The sequence below is a fragment of the Gobio gobio genome (assembly GCF_949357685.1).
Source record: "Gobio gobio genome assembly, chromosome: 13".
Taxonomy (NCBI): Eukaryota; Metazoa; Chordata; class Actinopteri; order Cypriniformes; family Gobionidae; genus Gobio; species Gobio gobio.
Genome location: NC_137106.1, coordinates 32,933,192 through 32,947,198, shown reverse-complemented (window position 1 = coordinate 32,947,198; position 14,007 = coordinate 32,933,192). Strand labels below are relative to the sequence as shown.

Sequence of the window (14,007 nt, the reverse complement as noted above, 5' to 3'; positions counted from 1 at the left end):
CCTTGCCCACCGATTTGCGCATGTAACATAGGCCTAGTGTTAAACCATCAAGCTACAAAGCAATAAACATGCCATTGAGGATTACAATTATTGTGCAGTGCCTGGGTTCAACAGTAATGCAACATGTAGGTAACTGTGTTCATTCTAATGCCTGATCTGAAATGTAATGATTCATGTAGTCAGATGTTCTTTGTCTGTGTGTCAGTAAATCAGACCACAGCGACGTCAACCTGCGTTGTTTCTCTCAGTAGGATGAAAATAATCTGATATTTAACATTGATTAAATTCTATAAAGTTATCAAAGAAAGCTCCCTTTGCAATTGTCTGAGCAGCGCACGCTGGAACTGTCAATCAAACAGGAGAGTTTATCCATGACTCCCGTTTTATTCAACAAATCTCTCAACTATATAACGCTTGCACTGTTAGTGAAGATGAAAGCATTCGTTAGTGTACAGAAACTGAGTTGCAATGACGAGATCACTGTTTTCATGCTGTGTGATCAGCTACAATGATCATCACTGCAACCTTTCATGCCACGATCTTAATATAATGCCATAGATCTTGTAATGCAACACTTTTCACAATTAGTTAACCATGAGATATGTAATACTAAAAACGCGCTAAAAGAGAGAGTAATACTATTTCAAATGGAAAGACGTTACAGGGCTCCAGACTAACTTTTTGCCTTGGTTGCACTGGTGCGCCTAACTTTTTTATTTAGGTGCACCAGCACAAAATTTAGGTGCACTCAAATTTTTCCCTGTCACATGTCCCCATTAACGCCACAATTTCAAGGTCACCTTTTTATCACGCTCCATATACATTCATACATATTATGTAAAGGACAACATAATATGCATTTACACAGGGATTAAAATATCAGGAAACAATGCTTTGAACATTACTATTTTAAAACAAAGTGTTTTATCCACGTGATGTAAAAGGTTTTAACAAAGTGTTGAATTTATCTAAAAAAATTATGAAATAATAAACAATGAAATACAACTCATAATGAATAAAAATACAGAATTTTTCATTTCCTCTGCTGCTATATATATCACGCTTAGATGATTGTCATAATTATGTGGTAACGTTACTGATAGGCTATTGTAGGCTACGGTAGCCTATAGTTGTTTATATTTTTTTATAAAATTGTGCCAGCTGAAACAAATGCTATAATGAAATTATGAATTATTACGGGTAGATCACTGCAGGATTAAAAGTGGTCAAACGTTTTTTTTTCAAAGAGCTTGAAAGTCACTTTGCAGCAGACAAAACAAATTAACAATGATACTAACGTTAGCGTTTCAGGTAGGACAGTAGATATATCAGAAAATATCGTTCTAAGAGATTATTTTTGGAATATAATATAACAATGCACAATCACAGTAGTGACGCTGACTAGGTTAAGCATTTACTGTATCTGAGGGAAATGTTGGAGGCAGCGCGATCTGCCAGTCTCTTCAAAGGAAGATAATTACAAACGGCGAACGCCAAATGATTACACACGATGACTGTTATTTTTGTGGTTAGCTTGACAACCACTTGACTTTGTGGTTAAGCAGTGTAAAGTGACAGGAATATCTGGACCACAGCCAATCAGAGGCAAAGACCCGCCCCATCTCTGTCTATGATTGGTGGTTTAGACCACAATATGATCCAACCATGAGAGTTCCATAGAAATATATACATAGATGCCTCATTCGACCGCTCCACGTATAGCGACCCATAGAAACAGACACTAATGAGGAATCTACGTATATATATATATATATATATATATCTATGGAGAGTTCCGTCAAAGGAGAACAAACACTTCTTTCGTGGAAAGGCAGTGGATGCCAGGATGTTAGGTGTACCGGTGCGACCTGGGAAAAATTTGTTGCACCCTTACAAATTTTGGCCGCATGTGCGACCAAATTGGTCGCACTCTAGAGCCCTGCGTTAGCCAATCACAGCAGTGGGTGTTGCCTAAAATGCCTTTTATTTATAAATTATGACAATTTTTTATGTAAAAAGCATTCTAACATTATAAGTGCACCCCAGGAAACATCATAAAACAATTAAAAAAACGCAGTTCATGACCCCTTTAAGAAGTATTCACAGACTATATCAACAGATGCGTTCTTAGGTACCGAAATTTGGTAATGTGATTGATTTAATGTGAATCGTGAACGTAATTCGGTCGGTGCCCTTAAAAGTACAGAGTTCGGTACCCAACCCTAGTGTCCACTGTCTCCCTCCCAAGAGATTAAAAAGTGGTGCATCTTCCTTCCAGGAACACATTGTGTCCTTACTTTGTTGACTCAACAACTATAAAAAAGGAATGAACCTGTTCCAAACCAACTCTTGCTGTGTTTGTTGTGCTAACAAGACAAATATTGGATCTTGGTTGAGCTCAGGATCACCATGGATGCAGCCACATTATGAACCAAGAGACACCTTGGTATCATCATAACGTATTCTTTTATTACTGGAAAAAACACTACTATGATGGTGCTGCATTACCTTAACCAGTAAACTACCATTCAAAAGTTTGGGGTCAGAAAGATCAGCCAATCACATGGATGGCAGCAACTCAATGCATTTAGGCATGTAGACTTGGTCAGTAAGATCTGCTGAAGTTCAAACTGAGCATCAGAATGGGAAGAAAGGTGATTTAAGTGACTTTGAACATGGGTTGGTTGTTGGTGCCAAATAGGCTGGTGCGAGTATTTCAGAAACTGCTGATCTACTGGGATTTTCATTCACAATCATCTCTAGGGTTGACTGAGAATGGACCGGAAAAGAGGAAATATCCAGTGAGCGGCAGTTCTGTGGGTGGAAATGCCTTGTTGATGCCAGAGGTCAGAGGGAAAAGGCCAGACTGGTTTGAGCTGATAGAAAGACAACAATAACTCAAATTTCCACTTGTTACAACCGAGGTATGCCGACTAGCATCTCTGAACACACAACACTTCTAACCTTGAAGCAGATGGGCTACAGCAGCGGAAGACACAACAGTGAGGAAACTGAGGCTATAATTCGCGCTGGCTCACCAAAATTGGACAAAAAGGGTCGCCTGGTCTGATGAGTCTCGATTTCATGGATGGATCTCGATGGATCCATCCTGCCTTGTATCAACGGTCAGGCTGCTGGTTGTGTAATGCATCGAGTGTCCAACCCAGGGTGTCCAACCCAGTACCAGCAAGGTGTACCAAATAAAGTGACCAGTATTTTTTATAGGAAGAAATGTAAGTCTATGTACTATGGAAATCTGATACCATAGTACTTTTAAGAGACCAAAGAGGAAAACAAGGTCACAAAGCAGCATTTCAGTAACCTTCTTACTGTGTGCACTGTGTCAGCACAGGGTGTGTGTGGTTTCAGTTGATGCCATCTCTGATGGTCTCATATAAATAGGGTGTTATCACCAGTCCACTGGTGTTTGGATTCGGTGTTGTGGCCGTCCTATTTTTAGCTCGAGAGAATCATGTGTCTGACAAACACATCTCCTCCCATGCAGACGTGGGCGTGTGCGTGGCTGTTTGTATGACTGTGCGTGTGTTTTTATCAGCCGGCAATTGTGTCCCTGGTGTTAATGGAGCATCTGTTGACATACGCCGGGGGTTGCGTGTTATCCAGGTTCAGAGGGGCACTGATGCTGTTACCGGCCTGCAGGGGGTTTATATTCAGTCTCTCATTAAAAGTGACTCAAAGTTCATCTAATTAAAAGGGGAAAATGTCTGTCTGCGTACGGTCGGCTGAATGGTCTCTAATGTGCACTGCTTGGGTTTAACCACCCATCTCCGTCTGGTGAACAGCATGTCTGTCTGTGTATCTGTTTGTTTGTTAAAGGTCTGTCGATGTACATCACACTGGCTTCTTTGCTTCATACACTATATTGCCAAAAGTATAGGGACAACCCTCCAAATCATTTAATTCAGGTGTTCCATGGCCACAGGTGTATAAAATCAAGTACCTAGGCATGCAGACTGCTTGTACAATCATTTGTGCTCTCAGTGGTTGGCCACGTAAAATCACAGAGCGTGGTCAGCGCATGCTGAGGCCCACAGTGCACAGAAATTGCCAACTTTAAGTCAATAGCTACAGACCTCCAAACTTCTTGTGGCCTTCAGATTAGCTCAAGAACAGTGCGTAGAGAGCTTCATGGAATGGGTTTCCATGGTCGAGCAGCTGCATCCAAGCCTTACATCACCAAGTGCAATGCAAAGCATCGGATGTGGTGTAAAGCACGCCACCACTGGACTCTAGAGCAGTGGAGATGTGGTCTCTGGAGTGACCAATCACACTTCTCTGTCTGGCAATCCAATGGTCGAGTCTGGCAGGCGTCCAAAAAAAAAAAAATGAATATACTTTATAACCTAAATTGCTCATCTTGCGCTGCTCTGCGGATCACCAGTGATTGCGAAAACGTCACACTAGACGTAGGCAGAAGTACTGCCCCGTGTTTACAAAGCGCGTGTGAAGACTAATACAAATGCCCTTTAGCAAAAAAAAAGGTAAAACAACGATGTCGGACGATTTTGAAGTTGAAGATGGAGTGTTTTTTGGTAAAAGGGCATTTGTATTAGTCCTCACACGTTCGGTACTTCTGCCTACGTCTAGTGTGACGGTTTCGACGTGATTGCGCAATCACCGGCGAGCCACAGAGCAGCAAAAGATGATCAATTTAGGTTCAAAAGTATATTCTTTTTTTAATTTTTAATAAATGACCGATGGTTTCGCTAGATAAGACCCTATTCCTCCTCTGGGATCGCGCAGAGGCTCTGAAGCCCTTTGAAACTGCATTGATTTAGCCCTTCAACATTTTGGTTGTCATGGAAGTCAATGGTGTGGAGAAAAATCCTGGAATGTTTTCCACAAAAAACGTATTTTCTTTTCGACTGAAGAAAGAAAGACATGAACATCTTGGATGAGATGGGGGTGAGTAAAATATCAGGAAATTTAAATTTTGAAGTGAATCCTTTAAGTGCAAGGGGTGGAGAAAATACAAATGACGGCCGAATGCAGGGATGTTTGAAAGCTCTGTTCCCTGAGAGCGGGCGCCACGTGGAGTTCACTTGAACACATTGTTTTACTGTCTAAAAATGACTCGGTGAAGCCTTAAAGAAGGGCTTTCCTCAGACTGACCGCTGTGAATCAACTGTGATTCACAGACTCCCTGCAGAATGTTGCTTTCACTCCGTCTCTTTCGCCCTCTTTCTTTCAGTCTCATCCAAATTTTTTGTTCTAACGCTTTATAGTTGTAAACACTTTAAATACTGTAAAAGAAGGGCAGTTTGGTGGAAAAGTCAAAAGAAGAGTTAAAAAAGGAGAGAGTTGTGGGCACAGAAGGAGAGTCAGAAAGAAAACAGCTCTGGGGTCTGTGAACCGACTGCTTAGCTAAGAGATTAATTTAATATGTATTAATGTACTTCCACTAGACTACAGATAAAAACAGCTTAAACCAGGTTTGCTGGTCTTAACTGCTCTCCTAGCCTGGTCAAGCTGGTTTTAAAGGGGTTTTGGGAACTTTACAGCTTGTCTTTTATATCTATTAATTAGAGATTCACTGTACCATATCAGTCACTGCATGGATTTATATTTATTAATATCGGATAATTTTACATTTAGATAACTTTAAGCGAGAATTAGAAGAATTCAAATGTATATCTTTAAGAATAATATAAAAACTAATTTAATATAACACTGTTACATGTAAATGCAACCGTTAGCTAATCGCTAAATTTATATTCATGTTTCATACTGTATATTATAATGTTGTGATGCCAAATATTACTAAATCTTAAAATAATAATAATTTAAAAAAAAAAGCTAATTCAAAATATTTATAAATACTATATCAATTATACTAAAAGAACACTATTTACACTTGATATAGAATTTTAATATCAGCCATTTATTGGTTATTATTTAATGGCCTATTCCGAAATGTGTCAGAACATAAGTATGTAAAAAAAATATATATATAGCTGATACATGAGGTGGTTTTGCAATATCTGGTATTCTGTTCTTGCAAAATATCCAATGTAGGATTCAGCTGTGAGACACAGAAAAGGGAGAGTGTGAGTAAGAGAGCCAACGTCTCTGGAAGCTCTGTGATCGGATCCTGAAGGAAGTGAACGGGGGGATGGTGGCAGAGGAAGTCAGAATCCTTGAGATGAGTAGGCTGCATTGTTTTAGCAGCAGCACTCCCTCTATATCCAGCTGGATGGGTGGAGTGAAGGAAGAAGAACTGTGTAATGATGGAGGAGTGTGGGAGCCATAGAGGAGCTGGCAACCACTGAGGTAGAGCGGGACGCTGGCCAAGTTGAATGCTGGGCTCTAATTTTAGTAGAGGAGTGTTACTGTGGGTCATGAGGACTTTTTTTTACCCGATAAACTCATCACAACCTTTGGCAAGGCACAAACTGAACCGAGCTGAGTGGTGACACATTGTGGTGGACGAAAAACCTTCTCTCATCACTCATTGGATTTTCCTGCGTCTCTGACTAAATGCTTTTGTCTAAATTTGATTTCAGAAACTTTTTTTTTACATTAAAAAAAAACATCTTAAAGGGATAGTTCACCCAAACATAAAAATGACTCACCTTCAAGCCATGTGTATATGACATTCTTCTTTCAGATCAATGCAATCAGAGTTATATGTAAAAATGCCCTGGCTAATCCAAGCATTATAATGGCAGTGAATGGCAAAATGTAGTATTTTGTATTAAACTTACAGAAAAAGCATAACTGGTGAGATGTATGACATCAGATGTAGAGTAAGTTTTTTCAACTGCGAGAGGCATTACACTTTCTTTTAAAGTTTTAAATATTAAAACTTTATTTTATTAACCCCTGGAGCCGTGTGGAGTACGTTTATAATGGATGGATGCACTTTTTTGGGCTTAAAATATTGGGCTGCTTGCCCAAATGCTTGGATTAGCCAGGTTGCTCACACATGGTCTTATTTAGTGCTTAAGAAAATGAACTTGAGTGAATGTTTCCATCAAACACTTTTTGTGTTTAGTGTTATATAACAAATGGATGTTGCTTTAAAGTCTGCTTTTAAAGTTGTGGGTTTGAATACTTAATATTGCTTAAATGCACCAAATTCTCATAGATAAAGAACCACAAGGAGGTGTGAACTGGGTCCGTTGGCCCATCAGTAAAAATGGAAGTGCTTGAAAAAGTCTGGGAAAAGACTCCCAGACACTTAATCATTGGTCCCCAGTTGTCTTCAAGTCTGTGTGTGTCTCTCTCTTTAGCGTGACATTGATATGATGAAGTCTTAACAAGCTTAGCTCCCTGCTAAACATGACAGAAGACCTCTGAAACATCTCTACTCATGCACACACTGATGAAACAGTCATTTATGATCCGGTTTCATTAACACTACAATCATTGTTGTCTTGTGAAAGTCTCTTTATCTCATGGATATGATTATTTTCTACATTTGCATACTGGTCAAAACATGTCAAGGTCACATTCTGTCCCAAAATCAAACAGGGAAAAGTTTTGCGTAACACATATGACACTTATTTTTAGAACTTTTTTTTGTGACTTTAAGTGCAAATTCTCATTACCATAATGCTTCCAGATGTGATCATTTTTGTAATTTTTTTGTACATTGAGGAACAATTACATTTTTGTATCCCTCTAAAAATTATTTAATAAAGGCAAGTAAAAGAGTATTTGAGTGTAGATCATCATCTTATGAAATATTTCTAATTATACTTAATCATCTTATGAATTACTTAACTTATGAAGTCATTCCCATTATTTTCAGTTGTGATTCACAATTTAAAATAGTTATTTCTTTAAGTCCGCATTAAAGGCAGTACAGCACATACTACAATGATGTTTAATAATTTTATCATTTAAATAATATATATCATTTGCGCACATTATGGTAATAAGAATTCCTTTTTTATGAACAAAAAATCCTAGCGGGCTTAAAAATGTGAGCTAGACTTGTTCTTGACAGCTTTCATGAGATTGCGATCATACAAGAAGACATTCCTGGATCCCATTTGTGGCTATATATGTCCAAAGTAAAGGCAGACCAAGAGAATAAATGAGTCATAGAACTGATCTGGAGGTGGTCAGAAGTTCACTCTGGCTGACGTTCTCTATTATTGGTGGTGGACAAAGCCTCTGTCGTGACCTCAAAATATCTATAGTTCCTATAGTTCATTTCTGAGGCATGTTAAAATAGGCTGCACGACCCTGGTTATGAGTAGTGTCCTCAGCGAATATTTAAAACGTGGCAGCTATTTTAAAAGAAGAGTGAAAAACAGGGATGACTTTGCTCATGTTAATCTCATATTTTATGTTAATGTGTTTTTATTAACCTTGAATTCCTTTCATTTTTATTTCATATTTTTAAGGACATCTTGTGCTTTTCTTGTGCTTGACATCTTGTGTGAAAAGTGCTTTTTTTAGTATTTGATGTATTTATTTATTTGATTTTTATTGTATTTATTTTTATTTTAAGGTGCCCTTTTCTGTAACCTTTTATTATAATATATATATATATATATATATAATATAATATAATATAATATAATATAATTTTTTTTTTTTTTTTTTTTTTACATTATTTTGCCCTTTGCTGTAAACCTTTTATTTATTTGTTTATTTATTTATTTAATTTTATTAAGGTGTAAACGTGTGCTATACTTTGAGTTCCTCCCTAACGTAAGCTATTTTCTCTCTTTTTTGTTTTGCAGTATTAATCAGTCAGTGGCAGAGCGAGTCGAAGGAACGGGTCATCTCTCTGGTTCTGACCCACCTGCCTCTCCTTAAACCGGGCAACGTCGAGGCCAAGGTGGAGTACATGAGTCTCCTGCCGAAGATCTTGAGCCACACTATCGAACATGGCCGGCACTTGGAGGAAAGCAGGCAGCTTCTGTCCTACGCCCTCATTCACCCTGCAACCTCCCTCGACGACCGTGCGAACCTCGCCCTCTGGCTCAACCACCTGGAGGAGCGGGCGGCTGCCCGAGGAGCAGGAGACTCCCTTGAGCGTGTGCCTTCATCTCACCACGGGCAGCCTCCGCACCTCTACCCCCACCACCAGCGCTACGGGTCGGATGACCGTCTCAATGGCTGGCAGAGCTCGAGGGACTCTGGGCTCGGAAGTTGGCAGCAGCAGCAGCAACAGGGCTGTGAAAACGGCCACCTCTCACTATACCCAGCATCCTCTGTGCCCTCCACTATCAACACTGTAGGAACAGGCAGTGGGACCAACACAAGTGAGTGGGCTATTCTTCACTTTTGGCTTAGCACGGGACGCTGTCTGTCTCCTGTCTGATTCAGACCACCAACTCTTTCAAAATGGACATTATTGTGACCCTCTTAAATCCCTACCCATTTCCTCCTGAACAATTAAGATGCTATGCTTAAGACTTTAAGTTTTATCTCTCACATAGAGGAGCATTTAGTACATCAGCAATGTCAGAGGCCTTTCGGCCCACAAAACAAGAGCAAAAATGTGTACATGAGGCACTGCTGTGGGCGTAACAAAGATATTCAGATTGAACATATCTGTGGTCAGAGCACGATATTTCCAGCTAAGAATGCAAGGGTCTTTTTTTCTGATGAAGGAGACAGCTGAGGATATAAATAAGGGCACATTTAAAACTCTGCTCTACCAGATCCTCTTTATTTTTGACTACTTAAGAGTTTCAACAGCACAAAGGACTGGTCACATCTCTCCTCCAGAGTGTAGGCTTTTAAATACTATACACACACACACACACACACACACACACACACACACACACACACACACACACACACACACACACACACACACACACACACACACACACACACACACACACACACACAGAGTGAATTCAGGGTGATTGGGACACCTTTTGCCATTGATATATATATATATATATATATATATATATATATATATATATATATATATATATATATATATATATATATATATATATATATATATATATATATATATATATATATATATATATATATATATATATATATATATATATATATATATAAAAAAAAAAATATATATATATATATATATATATATATATATATATATATATATATATAAAAATATATATATATATATATATATATGCGTGTGTGTGTGTACATTAATACATTTTTACTTATATAATAAATAATATAAGTTAAATTAATATTAGAAATTGAATATTTATATATTTATTATATTTTGTAATGGTGGATTCAAGTCATTATGATTTTGGTCCATGTAAGATAAACAGGTCAACAAAATGACACAGGCACAAAATGTGCTTTATCTGTTTACTTTCTCAAATAATTTAATGAATGTATTTATTTAAAGTAAATATTATAAAATGTAATAATTTGTAATGACAGCTTCAGCCTTCAGTCATGTTGGGTATATCATGTCAACAAAGTGGGATACATTTGAGGTGCAAATGTACTTCTTTACAACAAACCCTTAATTATAATTGTGAAGTAAGAGAATAAAATGTAACAATAAATAAGACCCTCTTTGAACAATGTACAGTTATGTTCTCCTCATAATAACCATGGAATATTTGTAAATTGAATTAGAAGAGCATCCCGTGTCCCCCTTTACACACACAAACACCCTCTCACCTTCCCAACTAAGCACCACATACCATCCCGGCTCTTCCCTTGTAAGGTATCCTTTGTGGAGGTTTGTATTTAGGGAAAATGGCTAATATTTAGGGACTGGAACTTGAAATGTTAGCTGGGCACCTATTTTAAACTAGCCCGCAAAGACCTATACATAGTCCAAACATTTACAGCTGCATATAGGAGGAGAGGACGGACGCCACACGGCCTATAACATATCTTCTCCATCTCATTCTCTGTTTGTTTCCCTTTTCTCTTTTTTTTTCTTTTTTTTCTCACCCGTGACAGGGTTGAATGTTCCAGAAGAAGACAGGCTTACCTGTTTAGTAGGTGCAATGGAAAAGACTCACAGCTTGTTTGGTTTGCCAGGTTTCCCCCCTCTGAGGAAACAAATAAACTTGTGTTGGTTGTTCTGGCTAAAGCAATTTAGTGCTACAGAAGCTGTTAGTCAGACTAGTCTCAGATTTTTGCTGTCAGAGTTAGGTTTGTTTGGTTGGAGTGAAAGTTGTTGATTTGAAGTATGGATTTGGTACTTTCTGTCATTTGAGTAGATTACCTGTTATTGATAACATCATTTGCCTGTCATTAGAGATGGGAAACTTTTATTTAGAACGGGTTCTAAATCTTTCAGACTGTCACTGTCGGTTCTTTTTAGCATGTCAAAAAAAGTTATTTTCAGTGAATCAAAAACAGTGTAATCTGATGCCCAAATGAATGTCTCTTATGAGTTGGTTCTTTTCACTTAATCAATAAACAGACAGTTTATAACTTCGTTATTTTGTGAAATTTAAATCACTAAACAAAATGACTGAACTTACAAATTAAATATGAATATATAAAAATAAAAGCCAATTCTAATGTATTGTAATTCTTGTAATAATTAAACATCCAAGAAACTCTTATTTAGTTTTTTTGGTCACATCAAAAAATTTAAAATAAAAGCTGCATGGTTTGTAGTGTCACAGGAATATGTAGTAGATGGTATATTGTTACATTTTGAATTCATTTTTATTATTTATTCAGAATAGCAACAGGATATGATTTCATACTCCAGGGCTCATATTCATTGCAGTCCAAAATAATTTTGCAAACTTAAAGCAACTTAAAGCCCCTGTGCTATTCGTCCCACAGATTGTCCACACAGACTAGACGGAAAATAGTGTGTTTTAAAAAGGTCACCCATATGTCTGCATGGTAACAACAGAGCTACTAAACGTAGCTTGTAAATTTGATGCTTTTGTTAGAAGTTTCCAGAAATATAACAGTCCTGACTTGTTTGTGTTCACGATGATCCCCATGGCCCGATCTCACGGCACATGTCTGTTTTCTCACAGTCCTGTCGGGTGGGCAGCACAGTCCTCTGAGGCGTTCTGTGTCTCTGACCCCTCCGATGAGCGGCGGATCTAACCAGCCTCTGGGGCACGGATGGCTCTCCCAGGAGGACCTGCGTCCCCGCGGGCCAGCCCCGGACCACGCCCCCATCTCTCCTCAGAGCAGCGTGGCGTCCTCAGGCAGCGGAGGCAGCGAGCACCTGGAGGAACACGCTGCTGTCCGAAGTACATTCCATGAGGAAGGCAGCGGAATGAGGGGTGAGCCACAAAAGTGTTTGTGTGCATTTCACTTAAACAGCGATGTGACTGACTATGTTCAAACTAATTTTAGTACAAGTAAACGGATCTTGGAAATAAATAATTGGTCTAATGAGTCATAAAGACGAGCTCAGACCTTTAAAGGCACAATATGTAAGATTTTTAGATTAAAATATCCAAAAAACACTAGAACAAAGGTATATATTTTGTTGACCTTTGTACTTTGATTATCCCAAACGTTCCTAACAATGTGACAATCCAGAGAAATCAGCTATATTTGCGTCGCCTGTCAATATCCGCGCTAGCCTTGATTTTCGTAGAAACCATGGAAACACCAAAGACGCTTTAATATAGTATGTATTTTATTAGACAGGCGAGCAACTGTTTGGATATACGTTTATCAACAGAAAACTAGGCATTGTTATACAACGCAACACAGTAAGTCTTATTGTTTGAATCGCTTGTTTTCTTGATTCAGTGTGAGTAATGTTTTTAGCAGTGACAACACTAAATAGGGGTGGGAGAAAAGGTTGATGCATCGATGCATCGCGATTCGTTATCTAACGATTCAGATTCTGTGTTCAATTCAAACTGCCACTTCACCACTGTGCGCGCATGGTCACTGGCCAAACTGTTGATAGTCGAACGTTCGTATGCTGTTGAATTGACTGTTCGCAAAGACCCGCCCCCTTTAGTTACTGTTGCTATGTCCGACACGCCATGGGCCTGTCACGCCACACACACGTTCTCACATAGAGAAAATACATTGCGGAGGCGCGGAGCAAAGAGGACACTGACAACACGCCGACAGACACTTTTGATATTGAAACAAAGTCTCAACTTTAAAATGTTGTCTTTTTAAAGAAATGTAAACCACAAATAGCGTTTTGTGGCTCTTTAATGTGTTGTGATCGCTATAGCGCCTCAGTTAAAGCTCCTCGTGAACCGATCATCTCTTCCTTCTAGTTAATTGATAAGCATCAAATTAACAAGAATGAACACTAAAAGAAATGTTGTTTCAACCGCGGAAAGACGTCAGTAAGCACCGTTTTTCAAGTTCAAGTCCACCGACGTTAATCTGCTAACTCTCCTGACTGCTTTGTCGGACAAACCGGCAAATTCGGCGATGTGATTGGTCAGATCACCTGTCAATCAAACTCCTGGCGAAGGGTGAAATTGAAGATAAAATGGACAAACTACGACCTGCTTACCTGGTGTAACTCTGTTGCTTTTAAATGTGCTATATTAATAAAATTGACTTGAGTTGAAAGGAAACTTTTTTTGGTTTAAATACTTTTTTTGTTAAAATGTTCTAAAGAAACTGAAAAATAGTCACACTTAGTTGTAAATTGAGAACTGTTTATTCTTAATTATTGTTCTTTTCAATTGTATGGCTTACCATGTTTCATTCAGAGTTTGTTAATCCTGAATATAACTTTGTTAATAAAATAAAAGTATTGAAAGAAATCTTCATCATTTTTAATATGGAAATACTGTTAAACAGATATTATAAATGTAAAGTTTATGTATTTGCACAGCAGGATAATTAGTTACCAAAAAAGTATGTTAAGAATCGTTTTGGGAATCGGATCGTTACTCCCAGATTCGGAATCGGATCGGATCGTTAAGTGCCTTAAGATTCCCACCCCTAGTGGCTAATGTAGCATAATCAGAGAGAGCTTTCTCCATCATACACTATATTTTAAAATTAATTGCATGTCATTTATCAACAGTCATTTAGTCATCCTGTTTTTATTAATATGTTAGCCTATTATAATATCGACCTAGATACTGCAAA

General features: G+C 38.2%; 1 protein-coding gene across 2 annotated transcripts in view; it reads left to right on the top strand.

Moving 5' to 3' along the window:
• The window catches only part of samd4a (sterile alpha motif domain containing 4A), a 55,746-nt gene that overhangs the window by 23,970 nt on the left and 17,769 nt on the right, over positions 1-14,007 (top strand). For both annotated transcript variants that reach the window (XM_079833594.1, XM_079833593.1), the window contains exons 3-4: positions 8,718-9,242; positions 11,955-12,209. In XM_079833594.1, the coding sequence (XP_079689720.1) occupies positions 8,718-9,242; positions 11,955-12,209 (780 nt within the window). The remainder of the gene's footprint in view (positions 1-8,717; positions 9,243-11,954; positions 12,210-14,007) is intronic.